This window comes from Sinohyriopsis cumingii, chromosome 2 (assembly GCF_028554795.1).
Source record: "Sinohyriopsis cumingii isolate HCF-2022 chromosome 2, ASM2855479v2, whole genome shotgun sequence".
Taxonomy (NCBI): domain Eukaryota; kingdom Metazoa; phylum Mollusca; class Bivalvia; order Unionida; family Unionidae; genus Sinohyriopsis; species Sinohyriopsis cumingii.
This window is the reverse complement of record NC_142962.1, coordinates 131,257,669-131,276,973: the sequence shown is the minus strand read 5'-3', so window position 1 is coordinate 131,276,973 and position 19,305 is coordinate 131,257,669. Positions and strand designations below refer to the sequence as shown.

Genomic DNA, 19,305 nt, shown 5'->3' with positions numbered 1-19,305 from the left:
AAACCATTCTAAAGAAGTTAAATATAGGTTTTCTATATGCTTCTGATAGAACCCATACTCTGCTAGTGGAGCCATATCAGACACAATTTTGATAGAGCCAAGTAAAACTCCTACAAAGCTTGATCAAAAGGTCTCAAACATTTTAGAAACAATAAGTTTTCAACCTGATTGCAAACAAAGGGAATGGAAAAATACCTCAAACAAAATTTGTGTAGAGCATGTTTAAGAAACATTCCTACCACCCTTGATAAAAACTGACACAGGGCTGTTCCATTAAAACATACAAAGGACCCAGGCAAGGCACTTTTAAAGTGGGTACTTCACTTATAGATGGAATTTAGAATTTTCTTATCATTTTAATATGAACTCTGTGAAAGTACCCTGGCATATATATTTTTTTTAAAACTGCTTACCCTGGGTACCATGTATGTTTATATGGAACAGCCCTCAGCCATTCTGGAGATGTTGAAAATAGGTTTTATATGGTTGCTATGAAAGAAGAAACACCATTGGTATGAGAGTCAACCCACCCACCCCATCCCAAATTGATAAAGCATGAGCATACATGGTTATGGAAGCTACAGAATTGCTTGAGGAGCCACTCCAGGCATAATTTTAATACAGCATGTACTATCAAAGATACTTACCAAGTTCAATTAAATTGGTTCATATGGTTGCAAAGAAAGCCACACTGTTGCTAGCGTAGCCACACCAAACATAATTTTGACAATGTATGTCCTAACAAACATTCCATTTATATTTAAGAAAACTTCGGTTGAACTGTTCTGAGAAGAAGACAAAATGGGTAATATTGATACGGTTGCTATGGAAGCCACAATCAGTTTGATAAAGTATGCCATAACAAACATTCCTACCAAGCTTTATCAAACTGACTCAGCTGATCTTGAGAAAAAAAAATGAAAATAGGTTTTCAAAATGTTTGATAGGAAGCTTTGCCAGGGGAGTCATCCAGGACAACATCTTGATAGTACATGTGCTAAAATATTCTGACCCAGTTTTATAAAACTGGCAGAGTCATTCTAAAGAAGAAGTCAAAATTAACTTTCCTAACAAAATTTGGGTAGAACATTCCCTGTGGAACATTCTCTCCAAGTTTAATCCAAATTTGCCCAGCAGTTTGTCTTTTTTTAGAGATCCAAAGTAGCAATGTAGACAGAGAATGGCATGAAGGTTATTACTGACGAAAATCCTTAACACTGTTCCCAGTGCAAACTACAAATAAAAAGCAAAGATTTATCACAATACATTCTCATTAACTATACTGACCAAAATGGGAACTGGGGAAGATAAGCTTTATTCATCTCTAACATTTTACTATGATCACATCCCTGTGACATGTTGGCACAGTATGTTGCTTGACTGGTCTACTTATCTTCCACACAATAGTAATAAAAGATACCAATATGGAATAAATGAAGGGGTAACATGTCTACTTAACTAATCCAATCACCTGAGCACTTGGATTGACTATACAAATATGCTTAGGGCAAGCACCCAAATGATCCATACAGCAGTAGTATAGGAAAATGGGGGTTCTGGACCACTTTTTTCACTGCGTGATAAAAGTGCTTAAGAAGTCCCCCATGGCTCTATACTACTGTATTGTGGGGATTCTGGACCATTTTTTCAAAAAGTAGTCTTGTGGGCTACTTTGTAGACCTTGTGAATTCTGTACCTCTTTTTTTGGCTGATGATTAGCCTTGTGAGTCTTTGTGCCCATGCGTGAGTGTGTGAATGCCATCGGTGGAGTAACGTTTATCATCAAAGGTGCATAGTCCTTTTTTGTGAATGAGTATGGTAGATATTTTATGCTGCTGTGATTGGAAAAAAGGAAATTCTAAGGTTGAGGCATTTGATAGCATTGTAGGTGCAAGAAAGCCCAATAAATTATGGGCAGATCATAGTAAGGAATTTTATAACAAAAGCATTTTCAGACTGGCTTCAAAAAAATAATATTTGGTAGTGAATTTTATAACAAAACCATTTCAGATTGGCTTCAAAAAAATAATATTATTTTGGACAGCACACACAATCAAATCAAAGCGTCTGTTGTTGAGAACTCTTAAAAACTGCATGTGGAAGAGATTTACCAGTGATAACACCAACTGATACTTAGATTTTTTGCCAGAAATCATTGACCCATACAATCACACATGGCACTGCAGCATTAAAATGACACCCATGGATGCAGCTTTGGCTGACAAAAAACAACAGGTCACAGACACCTTTTTTTTTTAGATCCAATTCAAAGTAGGTGACCACAAAAGAATTAGCAAACAAAAAACTACATTCGAAAATGGATACAGCCCTAACTGGACCGAATGAGTCCTCACTGTCAATACTGTTTAAAAAAAAATACCATTCCAGTCACCTACACACTCAAAGATTCCTCAGGAGAGCCCATCCAAGGTTCTTTTTATCAGCAGGAATTAACAAAAAACAAAAAACAGACAGGACATCTTCAGGATCGAAAGTGATCTCTACCCGAGGTAAAAAGTATCTCATCAAGTTGTTTAGTTATCCTGAACAATTCAATACATGGATTCCAATGGCATCGTTGATGCCATTGTCTCATCAGACCCCAATGCCTCCAAAATAACCTTATCATATGCCTCACCTATGCTCTTCCCAGAGACCGTCTTATATTTCACAGCATGCTCGTAAAGACCCATCCTCTCAAATATACACTTGAACACATGTTCAAATTTTATAAATTTCACACGACCTACCAACTGAAGTTGGGTCACCCTATTCAGCCAATAATAAAACTGATCTCTCTGTGGCGCTGACAAATTAAAACGCTTCAGCTTATTTTTTTATGTAGTATTGCTGATTATACTGCTGCACTGGACGCTGATGACTATGGCTAAGCCTCACCCATTCCTTATTCTCATAGTCGTCTTCACTCTCCTCACAATATATCATCTCAGGAACATAACTCGAATCCTTATTCGCATAGGCTATAAGCTCCACTGCATGCTTCAGCAACTCCATGGACTCCTCTTCACTTAACTGCACTACTGGAATACTACTGCGAACCTCATCACTAGATCCCAATTGATCAACATTCCATGGATAACATGAAAGAGACATGTTCAATATACTACAATCACATCTCTAATACAACCCCAAGTGGTCCAGAACCCCCAGCAGCTCCAGCAAAAGTGAGCATAAAAAAGTGATCCAAAACCCACATTTCTCTAAAGTGGTCTTGAACCACTACAACACAGTACCATAGATCGATGGGGGCTCTCTCAAGCACTTTTATCCGGCAGTGTTAACAGTGATCCGGAACCCCCATTTTTCTATGCTGCTTACAGCTACTGTATCTCAACTAACAGAAGAGTTCTGTCACCACGAAACAGTCCAGTAAGAACTCAATAAATTTAACTCATGACGACTTCAATTACGAATCAATTACTTATTTTTTTCTGTAATCAAATGATGGCTAAAGATTCCTCATTTTGCCCCCTGACTTTGAACAATAACTATAGAATTAAAGGGCTTTTCCTGGTTTAGAACAGACCTATTCTTTCTCCCAACTTTTTCCTGATTTACCTGCATTGTGGGAACCCTGCAGGCTCATGGCCATATGATAAATTCACTTGATCTTATGGCCAGGGAAGTGTGATACAACAAATGTTTATATTTTTGTAAGGAAGATTCCATAAAGTTTGGTTATGAGACATGTGGATAATCTCTATCATTTTTTGTCCAATACTACAAACAAATGTCTTCAGGGAATGTCTGACATTCTTATATATGCCCACCTTAACAATTGAATCTAGTTCAGCTAAAACATCATCTTCATCTTGTTGTGTCAAACCACCTGCAAGCAAGTCATCAATTTCCTGCAATAAGAAAATAGGGTCAATATATTCAGTTTAGTTTTAATTCCCGTGAATAACAAAACCCGAAAAATCTTTAAGTTGGTTCTCATGTGCTGTTTTCTTAAATTGCCAATGTAATGTTCTAACTTTTTTCACCTCATTTAGAGACAGGTCTGAAATTCTTGACTATATATTGTAATATTTTATATGTAATTTATAATGTCCTCCTTTATTTGGAATACACATGGGTGCTAATAGATAATGAATCTGTAGCAGAAGGGTTGCAATCCAGCAATGCTTCTTAATGGAAAGGGATGGTCATATAGTTTCAGCAAAATTTTCATGGCTTAATAATTAACTTGAGATATTTGTAAGAAAATCCAGCTTAATTATTATCAAGTGTGGAATATAATGAATGGATCGCATATATCTGTCACTAGTGGACAGAAATTAAAATACTGTGAAATAATTATTTTTCATTGGAGTTTAATGTTTTTGCTTTTTGAAGGTAACTTTAATCAACAAAATTATTTCCTCTATAAATACTGGACACCTTCAGAAAACATGTATCAATTGGCATGTAATTAGTTTAATAATAACCTAATTATAAGTGACTATTGGCTTATGTTTACAAGCAGTACGAAAGAATATTGACTGCATTCAAAATTATGTTCATACAACTTGACAAAACGAACCAGATTAGAGATTAGATGTTATCTTAAATTCAAGATTTTACAAAATGTATTTAATTTTATTGATCACAAAATAGCAGTTTTTGGTGAAACCTTGAAAACTGGCCTCCACAAAAATAAATGATTTCACAGCAAAATTTATTCCTACCTGCTGATATTCCACAGCTTCCTTTGTTTCATCCATGATTTTCTCGACATCTTCCAATGATAATATCTAGGAAAATAACATAATAATGATATAATTATGAGCATCTAAAGATATTTTATGTGTAGGTGCGTAAAGAAGAAAAAAAAGGCCCAGAAAAGACAGAAACTAGAGCATAAGAGTGAAATGTAAGTTTAAAATGGACATAGAAAGGCAAAAATAATCAAATAATCAGTGACAGAGAGGTGACTATCATAGGTAAAGACAATGTGCATGATAAAATATTAAAATAATTCCACTTTTGTAATTAATGACACTGCTGATTCAAAATAGCTAAAAAGAACAGGAAGAGCAGCAGGGGGGGCGAATCGGACATTTTGTCCAATCGTCATTTGGCTTAATTAATACTTTCTGCACTCAGCGGATCCGGTGTCATCAGCGCCCGGTAAAAAAAAACGACGTCGTCGTCGGGGGGTCGTCCAATCGTCATTTGGTTTAATTAATACTTTCTGCACGCCGATCCCAGCGTCGTCAACGTCCGGTAAAAAAGCGCGACGACCGCGTCGATGTCATTGCCCCCCCCCTGCTGCTAAGAAGTTATTTACAATGATCTTACAAACAGAGTGATCACTAACTCCTCCTCTTGTAGATCAATTAGGTTATTTGACTGATCGGTAAGTCTGAAATTAATTCTTGTTAAAAACTGATTATGGCATCGCATATAGACCGGATTAATCGGGCTCTCAACGATTAAGAATCCGGGAGGGGTTGTTGGTGAAAATGAATAAAGGATATACCCCTGTTGAGCTTGATTTGATTGCTTGGTATCTACCTGGTAACTCCCTTCGATAACATCACACACTAGATTGATTGCTATCACCGATGCGATATTTACGTTGTATGGAGCAATATGCCTACCACCATCTCCGTTATCGTGTCTGAGGATAGTTGATGGACCGAGAAAATCATTAAGAGACTTTCTTAGTTCTGGCGTGTTGTATCCTGGAAACTTGAAATCGGGTAAATCGGCTTCTGTGATATTATACTCGGTTAGGAATTTTTGTTTATTATCATCGCTGTTAGCAGATATTATTTTAACGATTCGTTCATTGATATATTCCATGTCTGATATAAGTTGATTTAACACCTCAATGTGTTTTTGTGCTTTTGTTTTCCATAGTTGTTCTAGTTGCAATCGGTAATTACGATTAATCTCGATAAAAAAACTATCGATATCATTTAAATTAACTGTGACTATGGTGAGCGATTCAGGAGTTTCCTTATACTGAAAATACCATTGCATGGTATTCCTGTCTTGAAATATAAACCAACTGGGTAATAACGTGTTTTTTATAATAGACAAATCATCTCGATACCCGGGATTAATTTCATGATACGATTGCGCATTTGTGTGCAAGTCCGCGGGGATTTTATGAGGTGGATTCTTGGGCCAACCTAGTATGGTTCTTATTGAACTGTTATAAATATCAACCATATACCCCGGTGTGCTTATTTCAATCGTCGACGATAACGTCGGTTCATGGACCGTAATAGCGATTTTTGATTCTTTTCCTGTGATCGATTTTATTCTGCGTTGAAATTCTTTATTGATTTGTTCTACTTGGTATGACCCAGTTGGTATTGTAACCTCCTTCCAGTCTGGGGTCCCATTGGGTTTATTTGTCCATGCAAAAATCAGCGAGTTATTAGGTTGTTGTCCGTTAAATGCTTCCGCTCGGATATTAGGCCAACTGTGATATACTCGCAATTTTGCCAGCACTATTTCCTTCACTGGAATCGGAGAAGGGAAGTTTACACTGAATTCTGGCTTCGTTGATGTTATCGATATCATACTTGTTTGTACCGGAGTGGTGTTCTCCGCAATCCGTTGAAGTAATTGAAACCCTTCGGGGTTCAGCGACATTATTATTATTCGCTGTTTCTAGTGTTCAATTTCAACACCGAATATTAACAACCTGCTTGTTTTCAGGAGAATGTTTTAAGCCCATTGAAGTGGTTTCAGTGACGTGGTTTCCAGCTTCCAGTTGAAAATCCTCGATTTTTGACATCGCGGAGTCATAAAACTGGACCATCGTGGAGAATTCAACATCGGATATAAACGAATTATCTATCGCCAACGAGATCAACCCGGATAATTTCGAGTACGCGTCGGATACTATTTGATGTTTTACTGTATACTCGTTGAGTTTTTTTTGAGAACACGATGATATCTTTCTAGTGATTGCGTTGGCGACTCCAGCAATTGTTGTCGCCGCGGAGATAGCGATTGGAACAGCGATCGGGGCCATCATGGTCACCGTGGATAAAATGACACCGGTACCAGCTACTATACCTGACACCGAGTACATGGCCGCGTCGATGGCGGTTATTTTTCGGCGGTATTTTTTTATTTTTACACGGTATTGTTCGGAAAGCGTTTTCAAGTTCGAGGAGAATTCTTTTACGGTATCGAATCGATATTGATGTGACGTCGGTGATACCTCTGATTCAATTACCTTGGTGGTCATTTTTATTTTAAAAGAGCTAGTGTTTTTAATTACTTAGATCCGCTACAAATTCCACATACCATGTAATGTTTGCCCTGGTTAAATTTCTATCAACGGCTCTAATTGTAAACGGTTCAGTTGCGTCCTTGTCTATAATTGTTGATATTGTATTGTTAAACCTGAATGAACTCGACGATAATATATTAAACTGCATCATTGAAACCAGTGTCAATCAAATGCCCTTAACAGTTGCGGTAATATTTACTATATTCTGTGTAGGAGTCCAAGTGAATGATCCATGCCGAATCGTGTATACTGTGTTGATGGTGTTCTCATGAGGGATTTTTATTTTTTCAAATTGCACTATCATTCTCGGTAGTCTGTCTTTGATATCTATAATATCAGCTCTGATTGTTCCTATTCTCTGTGTATGCGCGTCTATATTCCCCTTAATCGCTGCAATATCAGTTTTGATTGTTTCTATTATCCGTCCATTCACGTCTATACTAGTCCTGATCGATGCAACACTAGCGCCGATTATTTTTATTTCCCGTTCATGCACGTCTGCATTATTTATGATCGTTGCAACACTAGCGCCGATTATTTCTATTTCCCGTTTATGCGCGACTACATTCACTTTGTTCGCTGCAACATCAGTTTTGATTGTTCCTATTTCCTGTCCATACGCAGTGATATCATTTATAGTTATTGTAATTTCATCCGGTTTGACATTTTTTCTACCAAAGAATTTATCAACGGCGTCATCAACCCTGTTAATATTTTTTCGTAACGAGGTAAATTGGCCCGACAGCATTGTAAACTCCAAAATACTATTTTTTATCACTGCAAGATTTGGTTCGGTCACCGTCGGGGTCCCAAAAAAACTAGCAGTAGTGAGTTGTATACCGGTGAAAGACTTTTGTATCCCCTCGAACTGATTTGCTTGCGCGTTAAATTTATCATAGAAATTTTTTAACGAATTCGACATGGATATATAATTGTCGCCCAGTGTATTTATTTTTCCATTTATCGTCAAGATGGATTCACCTGATTTAAGTCGTCCGTCGCCGGTATACAACGCGATAGTGTTCTCGGCGGCATCACGCTGTCGTGTTAAAACGTCATCCAGCGACACATTACTGGATTTCAATTTACCCTGGCGGTCTTGAAATACAACTATTTCGCCCGGGTCAACACTGGTTAGATTTAACGTATCAGCGATTTCATCCTCGATTAGTTTTTTTATGTCATCGGTGGCGAGCGTTTCCGTGGATTCTTTCAGCGCCGAAACCGGTCGTCCCCAGATATCAATCATTATTATTGTAAAAAAAACAGTGTTTTTAATTAACCCGCCGGGCCTCTACGACCCCACTAGTGTATTCGTTTACAACCACATGAGGTGGTTTCCGCGATGATGAAATCGCCGCGAGTACGTTCAATACCTCACGGCCGCATATCGGTGGGTCACTTAATTGTTGTGTTGGCAGCGTGGAATAAAAAACCGGGGCTGAACACGCCCGGATATACCGCATGAACTCGTTCGGCGGGGCTAGCCCGTATGAATCAAAATAGACGATCGCACGCGGATCAATTGCGTATGCAACCCAATGAGTTCCCGCTCCGGAGGATTTATCGAGGTTAATTATACCGGTTTCAATATTCCTTGGTTTCGTTGGTAATTGATCCCTCATAAAAACACCTCTGAAGTTTTTTTATCGCTAACGCGTTTGCGGCATCTATTAAATCAAAATTAGACATAGGAGTCATTGACTCTTGCGTTAATAAACGGTTCCCGGTAGTCTTAGACCCTTTCCGGCTACGGGTCGTCCTCGTTTCTTTTTTTTATAGCCTTTCCCGGTTGCCTTCTTCAATGCCATTCCCGCCGCGGTACCAACGGCTCCTAACGCCGCCGCCTTCGCCACTGCTGGGGCCGCCGCGGCAATCAACGCTGCAATCGCAGCTAACAGCGGAAATATCCCACCGGTCTTTTCCATGTTTTTAATCGCTGCGGCCGAAAAGTCTATTTGAACACCCTTTTTATTCTTCATTGCATCATTGAAATGTTTTATTTGACGCGCCGTCAACGATATCTTATGATTACCACCTGCCATCTGTGACGGCTTCAGCGTTATTGTGGTTCCACATTGTTTAGCCGACTTTGATCGTAATTTCTTGACTTGACCATCGGTCAACTCTACACCGACAACACTATACGACATTTTTATTGTAAACGCGTTTATGTTTTCAATTACATGTTTTCCACTGGTGCATCAACGATTCTCATTCGTCCACCAACACCTTCCAACAGCATTGATTTATCGCTGAGAATGACAGCAACTGCTCTATAATCAACACCACCCGGGGCTATACGAGCTCGGAAGTGTATATCAACGACGGACTGTCTCGTTAAATCAAGATGTTCCAGCGAAAAGTAATAAATCGGATACAGGTTTTTAAAATCAAGTTGTGATATTTGCAAACCGGTGTCAACGTTTTGATCACGACCCATATATGACAGCAATCGATTGTACACACGTGCGACATGGTTGTTGTCGTAATTAAGCTGTATATCCTCGGATGGTTCCTGTTGTCCGTTTATTCTCAGCGAAACCTCCCTGACTCCTAATCGATCAAATATCATATGGCTGCGTTCTTGATTACCCAATCGATTCCTATTCTGTAGCGCTATAAATATATGACGTGGGGCCGAAACGCCTTGTTTTGATGCCAAGTGCCATGTAAATGTATCAGCGACATTATCCTCTTTAGCATCAGTTGTTACCGCTAGCCAACTCAACAACGATTTTCCCCCCTGTTCCATAAATGATAACAATCGTGCTTCCGTGGTAACTGATGGAGTCAACACCGGCATCCACAATGCTATTTTAGTTAAAACGACTTTACCGTTATCGACGCCAACAGCACGCCATATTGCATTGTTATCATCGCCCCTTCGCGTTAGCGCGATTGTATGCTTAGCCCCATAGATAACTTTTCTGACATTTCTGCAAAATCCAAATATGTGATGGAGCGGAATCGCGCATGAAAAACATCGATGTTGTCCTTGCAATGTTGCTACTCGTGTTGCAAACCCTAGATTAAAATTATCGTTAGTACTTTTTATAATAGTAAAATCAGCGCCTGGTCTTGCCCTGCGGTCTGGGTTGGCTGCTTCAGCTTGATTAGCAACTGAAGTATCTTGTGGTGTCAGCACGTTAATGTACTGAATATGATCAGCGTTATTAGTGGTATCCTTTGCGAACATCATAGATGGGCCCGCCGATCTTGTATAATCATCTGAGTATCTTGCTAGCCCAATTATCGTCGTTGCAACATCAACCTCGCGTTCTATTGATTCAATTTCTCGCCCGTCAATAAGATATCTGGCACTCTCAAATAACGCCATGATACCGTTGTTGACAAAACCAACTCGAACACGACCGTCATTTGCGTATGGTGCATTATCGGCAGCATTTGTTACAAGTTCTCCCTCAATTTCGATAAACGCTTCACACGGCAAAAAGTATTTACTGGTATCTTGGACTTGAAGTTCAATTCGCGATCGTATGTCGGCTTGTGGTGGTTGATAGGAATAAAATTGATAATCACGGACAGAATCATCCCTGCGCACTGGGGCGTCCATATCAAACGCGGGATCAGCGGTTCGCGCAAACATTTTATTATTATCATGTGAGTGTTTTCAATTGCAATTCATCAACGTCGTTTTCGTCGTAAATTCTTTGAATCCTGTTTAAGACCACTTCCCGCTATCGCGTTCATGAGCGCGTTGGTTGTTGCATCAGTGGACGGCTCCGCCATCATCGGCGAGGCCATCGACGCTAGTTTTTTTTCCACCGCGTTATTTATTACTTTACTGACATTTGCAGGCATCACTGTTGTAGAACGCAACGGCGTTTGTTTTTTTCTTCTCACCAACGACATTAGTTTGTCCTTTGCTGCAGAAAACGCCTTTCCGGCAACATCGATTCCCTTATCACGAATAACATCAATGGCCTTCATAGATAATTGTTTAGCTAACGGCGCCACTTTTGGAGCCATTCTTGTAAATAACCCCGCAATGGTGCTACCGAGACCGTCTCCGTACCACGCGCGGTATACAGGCAATCGTGAGTTTACCACGTAGACGCTGACTGGTTTATCATGGTTGTAGTGTATAATCATCTTTATTATAAAAACACCAGTGTTTTCCAATTAGTGATTGGTCAATCGCTGTAATGACCGTGGTCATCAAAACCGTCCACGAGTTCGTCTATGAGCGTTCGATATACATTAATGTCCATGATACCACCGGCAAATAACCGCCTGCAAATATCAGCGGCCTCATTGATTATTTCCGGAGAGTTATTTCCGGCTCGTTTTCCTCCGAATAATACCTCCAGCCGTGATATATCACTGAGAACATTACCAGGACATGAAACGCTAGCGTTGAAACCAGAAGAGTTTCCAACGGAGTATCCTTTTCCGTGCTTTGGTCTTTACTTTTTACTTTCTCGTGGAATATTATATAATTATTATCACGCGGTGGTAATACATTTTTATATTTACTTGCCAAATACACTATTCTTGTCCAATCCTTTAACGACTTTATATTTTTCTCGTAATCGCTATTGATATACATCTCTCGTGAATCCTTATCAAAATTTATGGCAGTAAAATAAACTAATCCTTCGTAGCTGTCGAAGGCTCTAATTTTATCTATTGTGGACTTTGTAAGTACTTTAGAGGGTATATTCTCCTTTATCTCCTCCTGTTCTTGTATTTCTTCCTGTATTTCTTCTTCTGGTTCTCTTGCGGTGGCGCCTAGTTCTTCTTCATCGGCCATTGTAACATAAGGTTCTTGTGGGTCCTTTATAGCGAGTGGTGGCGGCCTCTCCCTCCGTTGGTGTGTTGTAGCAACCGCTATTTTCGCAGGAAGTGTTTCCAGAGACTCTTTTGTTTGCTCGGTCTGAGCCGCTATCTTTTCAAGCGCACCGAGGACGGGCACAGTTGCGCTTTTTACCGGGGCAAAGAGTTGTTCGCTTCCAACAGCAAAATCAGCTTGTAGTTGTTGCCGCGTTTGAAGTTGTTTTCGGACCCTGTCTCGTAACGGTATGAACTTTTTAAGCGCTGCTAGCCGCTCTCTGGCTAGCCGAGTAGTAAGTGATTCGCCTACCATTATTGCAAATTGCTCCGCAATTTCTAATTTCCCTGTGGCAGCGTCAGACGCACATTACCACGACCTATCGGGGAAAAGAAAATGTATACAACGTAAAAATTCACTTCCGTACGCTACGTGAACAGGTATGCCATTAAATTGGGGGTTCCACGGAGTTTTCGTCTATAATCTTTCTAATGTTTTTAATCTTACTAGAAATCTCCCGGCGTCGTTCATAAACACGTCCGAGTTTTTTTCGTACTGTCTCAACGGCAGTGAATAGTCCAATGAATGCATTTACGTCATTGTGGTACAGGTTTTCATTAATCGTATGTTGTAATCGTTTTATAAAAGCGTACTCGCGGGCCAGGGTAAAACGCCCCCGTTTCGATTGTTCGTTAATAATTTCATAATCGGATAATATTCTTTCGCTGTTGAGACCATCAGATAATTCAATTCCTTGATTTTTTAATTTTGAAATCTCGGTTAATATATTATTGATGTCTTCGATATTCATATTCTTATAAACATCTTATTTCTAAATAAAAAAAAATGAACTCCAGGCACGTTAACATCTTTACTGCCTAGAGAAATATGTGCGTGATTATGGACTCGTATAACATGAAGTTGCCACCGCATCTTCGTGTTAACAGAGAGTATTATGATTGGACGGCACACCCGTTTGGCAACCCCGCTGGCGCCCTATGACGTCAGAGAGGCCCATCGGTTACTTAATTCACATCTTGGAACCCCTTGGGTGCCTTCGCATCCATCTGAGCCCAAGGGAACCCCGAAACATACATCTCCGGGAGGGAGGCCTAGGGTGACAAACGTCATCGTAGACCGCCCAGAAGATATGCTTGGGGGACGTACGGATATATTTACAATGAAATGATGGGACAGCACAAACATAAAACGGCGGGGCGGAACTCTACGGCCGATTCGACCAATCAAAAGCAACCCAATTAAATTAACCCGGTTGCATGATTGTGAATAAAAGACAACCACACGCCTGGGTCAAGTGCGTGGGTTAGTTTTGATTGATCGAATCGGCTTTCGAAAGCCCCAGGCTTATAACGAGTCGTCTTATATATAAGGTGACTAATACAACCGCGTCAGTCACAAGGTGTGTGTTAATTTGAATTCCCTTGAATCGTTAAATCCTTGAATACTTATTAATGGTGTTTCACAGCATTTAAATGAAACCAAATATTTGAATAAAACATTAAAAAAAAGAATACAGCTGTTAGATAACATTGTGTATTTCATTAGTTTTCATCGTAAAATGATTAATTAATCGTAACATTAATTGGACTTCAAGGGACGTAACTCTTGTCATGCGACGCTATCCCAAAACGAGTTATCTCCCTTTGATGTTATATATGAAAATCGAATTCTGTGACCCGTCTTTTTTGAGATCGCTGTTTGATATACTCGTTCTGCTACTTTTCGTACTGAGGCTCTACAAATATCGAAATATTTTCCTGCCTCATTCATCGACTGAAATATTTTTTCCTCGTGCGTTGATGTATCAAACGATTTGACCCCCCTTGCTTGCTTTGAGAACTTACCAGTTTGGCCTTTTTTATTATTTTGACTCTGAGAGATGGCTTGCAGATTACACAGTCTGTTATTTTGAGGACATCCATCAATGTGATCAATAACAAGACCGTCGTTGATCAATCCGTTAAACGCTTCATAGATTATTCTATGAACGTAATAGCTTTTTTTCCCGGCACCAAACATCAAATACCCCTGATTATTTACGGTACCAACCGGCTTCTTCAGTCTGCGGTTTCTAACAACGCCGTCGCGAGATGCCTCGTAATTAACGAGCACAGGATGCGGCTGAAATTCTTGGTTCATTGTATAATAATACTACTTGTCTAATTCATTATTTGGTTTAATTATAAACCTTGCAATGCAGTCCTGAGGAGTTTTGATGATTTTGTCCTTGACGGAGTCAATGACGGCGTTTTTTATTCGCTTGTCATAATAGCGTTTTAGTTCCCTGTATCGTTTGCCGCCACAATTGATACATAATTGTGATTTACCACGCACCCCAACGTGGCAAACCAAGCACGGGAGGGGGCCATTTGAACCATTACGAACGCTTTGTAAATGATGCCCGCAGAATTCACCTCTACATGATTTATTGCACGGGGTTGTCGACCCAATCATCAACCATTTGCAGTGATTCATTATACTATATTCTTTCATTTAAATACTTGTTTTAATTATATGGAGGAGTTCGAGAGATTAGCAGCAATTAAGCCCTGGAAAAATATTAAGTTCAATCTCGATAGAGCCCTCAAGGACGCACCAAAAGCGTTAATAAACGATAGAACCCTGTTGAATAAAATACGCGATTGTATCAATGAATTCAAGCGTGATGGTGCATCTCATAGTTGGTCAACATTTCGAATTGATGGTGTTGTTGATGCTACCATGAACGACAACCGCGCAGCAACGATAATATCACAACTTGACGGTAAAAAGTATTTCTTCAGAGTAAAATTCATTGTCCGGGTGGAATCAGGTAATTGGATCATACGTGATAAATTTGAACCAGTTCTCAGCGACAAGAAATCAGTCATTGTTAGCCGCGACTCCAAGCCAGGGCTGTTAACCGGAATTGACAGACCATACTATGAACGAGCGTATCCTGAAACAGCAGTTGTCTATGGAATATACCCGTTAAATAAGAAACCTGATATCGGAAAACTAGCGCCGATGAAACAGTCAACGGGGATAAATTGTGTAGCAGAACGAGTAATAGAGCATTTTACAAATGCGTGTCGAGGAAATAAACTGACCGATTTACGACGTAGCAAAATAAACCAATGGGAGGAGACAGTGCGCGAGCGAGGAGCAACCATCAGCGACATAGCGAGATTAGAAACGTCGTTGAGATTTCCAATAACCGTTACAACGATAACCGGTGAAGTATTATACGAATCAAAGTATAGATCAAAGGGAGCCCCAATCAAAATTATTGATCATAACGAACACGCGTGGACGCCCGCGGTCACAATATTTCCACGGGATAGAACAGTAAAGTATATCCCGGGGGAATTCCTGGGAGAGGATGGTTTTCTCGCGGAGAGGAAACTATTTGATGCTATTGCCTGCTTGTGTAAAAACAACCCTGTATCAGTGTGGTTACTTCGCAGCGCTGAAAACGATGTGGATACCTTTGATCAGTTTGTAAGACCAAACGGTGAATTATATCGCACTGAAGCGTTTCACAACAAGATGAAAAAAACCGCCATGGAATTTGAAGAGCATGATGAACAACTGCTAACAAATTGTTTTACGATTCCATCGGTTGCGGCTCATGTTGCAGCAAGGAAAAATGTGTGGAGACCAACGCGCAAGGAATTTCTACCGGATGTACAACCCAGTTGTTTGGAATACTATCACGGTGGACTATGGAACACTGAATACAACCGCGACGCTATGATTTGCGTTGATATGGTTGCCTGTTATCCAGCGAGTTTTCTCGGGTATGGATCAGCCGCTGAGTACTTTAAACGATTTGGACACCCCAGACATGAAATGACTCGTGTTGCTATTAATGGACCACTGCCTGATTTTGATTTAACCGGATTCGCTCGCATAGTATCATTTGAATTCGCAGCAGGACTTCATCGCTGTTGTTATATTTGGATCGGTAGACACATGGCTGAAAAGAGATGGCTTCCAATAGCGCTGCTACGGTTTATGATTGATTGTAGCATGCTTGTATCGTTGATTGTCAGCGACGCAATAATATCATATCGGGCGCAGACTGAAGTCTGGTTACCAGAACCAGAGCGTCTAGATAGCATAGTTGACGAATCCAGAAAACACATTGATGCCGACGAGGAATATATCATCGAATGGTCCAAAAAGATATTCAACCAACGAAACCGCGAGGCAAAAGATCTCGGTAGAAGAATAATTGGTAAGTTCACACAAGGTGGAAAAAACTGCGACTACAAACGATATTGCTCACGGCTGATTATAGATGACGCAGAATATGATTTCGTAATCAAGGACGCAGTGGCAAAAAATAGATACGTGAACTGCAAAACAGCTTTCTTGTCCAATGGAACAAGGTTGGGTACAGTTGTTACCTACAGCGATGGAGACAGCCCCGCGTATCCACATTTGAGGGCATCTATGCTGGGTTACGCTGGTATCAATTTATTCTCGATGATAAATAGATTTCCCGACACCGCGGTTAGAGTAGCCGTTGATTCATTTTACATAGACGTAAAGTATAAGGGAAACATAGCCGAGTTTACTAGTCCGGACGAGAGTTGGGGTACATGGAGAATTAAAAATGAAATACGACGCGATTATTCCCCGTCAGCAGATGTCACCGTTGAAAATAATTACTTTACGCGGTGATAATCTATCAGAATGGTCTAATGCACCACCGTGTTCTGATCCAATTTGTAGATATAAAACAGTTTATTTAAGCGGCTGTGGCGGGTCAGGAAAGACGACTCGGGCAATTGAATTATTTCGAACGCGGGCAAGTATAATCGTGCTTACACCGACCCATAGACTAGCGCGAGAGATAAAACAACGAAATGTTGACGCCGTTACTTATCACAGCTTTTTTCGATACAGCGGCGGTGAGTGGACTCCTGATCGAATGGGGGAAAAATTTATTCCTGAGGTTATCATCTGGGATGAGATATGTACTGTTTCGTTAGATGTTTTACAAATGTTTCTTGAGTGGTTGCTGCGCGCGAATACAGCGGTGATAATGTGCGGAGATCATGGCCAACCACCACCATTTGTCGGCGAGGGTCCACATGATTGGTTAAAGGGTTATGTGGACTATTATGAAGAAACTGATACTGATTACCGAGCACTTGATGAACAACTGCGCGAGGTTAAAAAATTAATCAGATTACAGCCGGATAGAGTTCAATGTGAAATAATCCGCGAGGTGATTCCGGAAACGCCGTTAAATGAATTCTGGGAAACATGGAGACCAAACGATTTGATTGTAGCGAGTAGAAAGATAGTCAGAGACACACTTCAGCGGAAGTTGTTTGCGTTGCATAAGGAAAAGTTTCCAACGCGTCCAGTGCCGTTGTGTTATAGACCCGCTGACACACGGCGGCAGAACATTGAAGTTGAAATCCCGGGCCCGACAGCGTCAGGGACAAAAAAACAAGTTCTCGTGCTGAATGATATCGTGCTCGTTGATATCAGCGTCGTCGAGGACGCGCTACGTGCTGATAAATCCCCGTGGACGCTAGGATACGCAACAACAATACATTCCTCGCAGAGATTAACCATCACGGACACAATTGTTTGGATGGTTGATAATCGCATCGAATGGTCAAATCTAGTCTATCTTGCAGTGTCCCGAGTACGGAGGATAAATCAGCTTCGAAGAATTGTTATTGACGAAGCCAGTGACAACGATGACATCATCGATGCAAGCGTCATTGATAGAAAACTCTCGGGTTACCGCCAACAGGATAAAAAAAAAACAGCGGCGTTTTGATATTGATGCCGAATTAATAATTGCGTTACGACAACAACAGAATAATCACTGCGCGAGTTTGCAATTGTGTAATGCGCTGGCGTTATTCGGATAAAGACGCTCGCCAATTTACCGTGGACAGGATCGATAACAGTCTCGGTCATGTCAAAAACAATGTGAGGTTGACCTGTCTTGAGTGCAATAGACGCAACGGCGCTAGTTAAGACCACGCGGGGGCAATTGAGTATCGTCAGGTATCACTTGTAGTTGCTCGCGTGTAAAGCCCCGCTGTGGGGCAGTTGAATCCAGTCTATAGATCGGTGGTCTACCAGTTGATCGTGTTATCGTTGATATGTTATGTGTGGTAACACTCCAAATAGGATCAGTAGCTCTTTTTTTACCGCCTTCAAGCTCTCCTGGTTCATACAGATATCTAACAGTGACATCGCCGAGAATCGGCTTGGAAACGCTATCTATTTTTGATCTTCCGGGTATATACTTTTTTTTAATCGCGTCGCTGGGCTTCATGTTGATTGCTCGGGTAATCTCGTTATTTAACGCTGCAATTACGCCTGGTAATCTTTTAACCCATTCACGAGATCGTTTTTCCTGGATGAATTCTTTCGCGTATTGATATCCAAATAACCGTTCAGCAAGAGTCGGATTGAATCGTTCAACAATTGCCTGATCACGATGTAGCGCAGTATGACCTCGTCGTATCGCGACGCTATGATGTTTCAGCGTTGATAAAACAGCGCCGCGAAATTCATTGCCAGGATCAACTTGTAATAGATTTGGCCAGCGCAGAGGACCCCTTCGGTAAATCCGCTCAAACGCATCGGCTACTTCAGTTGCTGACTTTGTTTTTAACGGCTCCGCTTGTTTGTATCGACTCGCAACATCAACTACAGTTAGCGCGTATTTGTAACCGTTGTCATGCGGCAGAAATAGTATATCAGCTTGATGAACTTCATTGGGTACGGTAACATCAAAGAGCGAGAAGTTGATTTGTTTAGGTGGTGGTAGATAGATTTGCCATATAGCCTGTTTGGATAACCAATTAACCGCAACGGCCTTTGTTACCTTTGCAGCGCTTGCGAGTTTACCAATTGCGGCCTTCCCCTTCCAGTATCCTCTCAGAGAATAATAGATGGATTCCATGTTGTTATTATAAACGCTAGCGTTTTCAATTACCAGCGCGAGAAGCTCCGCTTCCAATCATTAATTTACCTTTCATAGCCGATTTTACCAACCATGAAGCCAATTTTTCTTTGAATGATTTATCAGGAATAGCATTTAACGCGTGAATTAATTTTACATCCGCGATATGACGCTGTTGCAGATCGCTACTTTTGTAGTAAGCAACATCATGAGCATGACACGCCTTATCGATAGCGTTTATTGGATACTCACCGGGTTTGGGCTGATTTTGCTCATCGAGTCTGATATCTAATCGTGTTCCGG

At 40.6% G+C, this 19,305-nt stretch overlaps 1 protein-coding gene across 1 annotated transcript in view; it reads right to left on the bottom strand.

Moving 5' to 3' along the window:
- LOC149805843 (charged multivesicular body protein 6-like) overlaps positions 1 to 19,305 on the bottom strand; it is a 48,430-nt gene that overhangs the window by 11,235 nt on the left and 17,890 nt on the right. Inside the window, exons 5-6 of the mRNA XM_089950565.1 lie at positions 4,692 to 4,757; positions 3,792 to 3,872 (exon numbers count right to left, since the gene is read on the bottom strand). Of these exons, the coding sequence (XP_089806691.1) occupies positions 3,792 to 3,872; positions 4,692 to 4,757 (147 nt within the window). The remainder of the gene's footprint in view (positions 1 to 3,791; positions 3,873 to 4,691; positions 4,758 to 19,305) is intronic.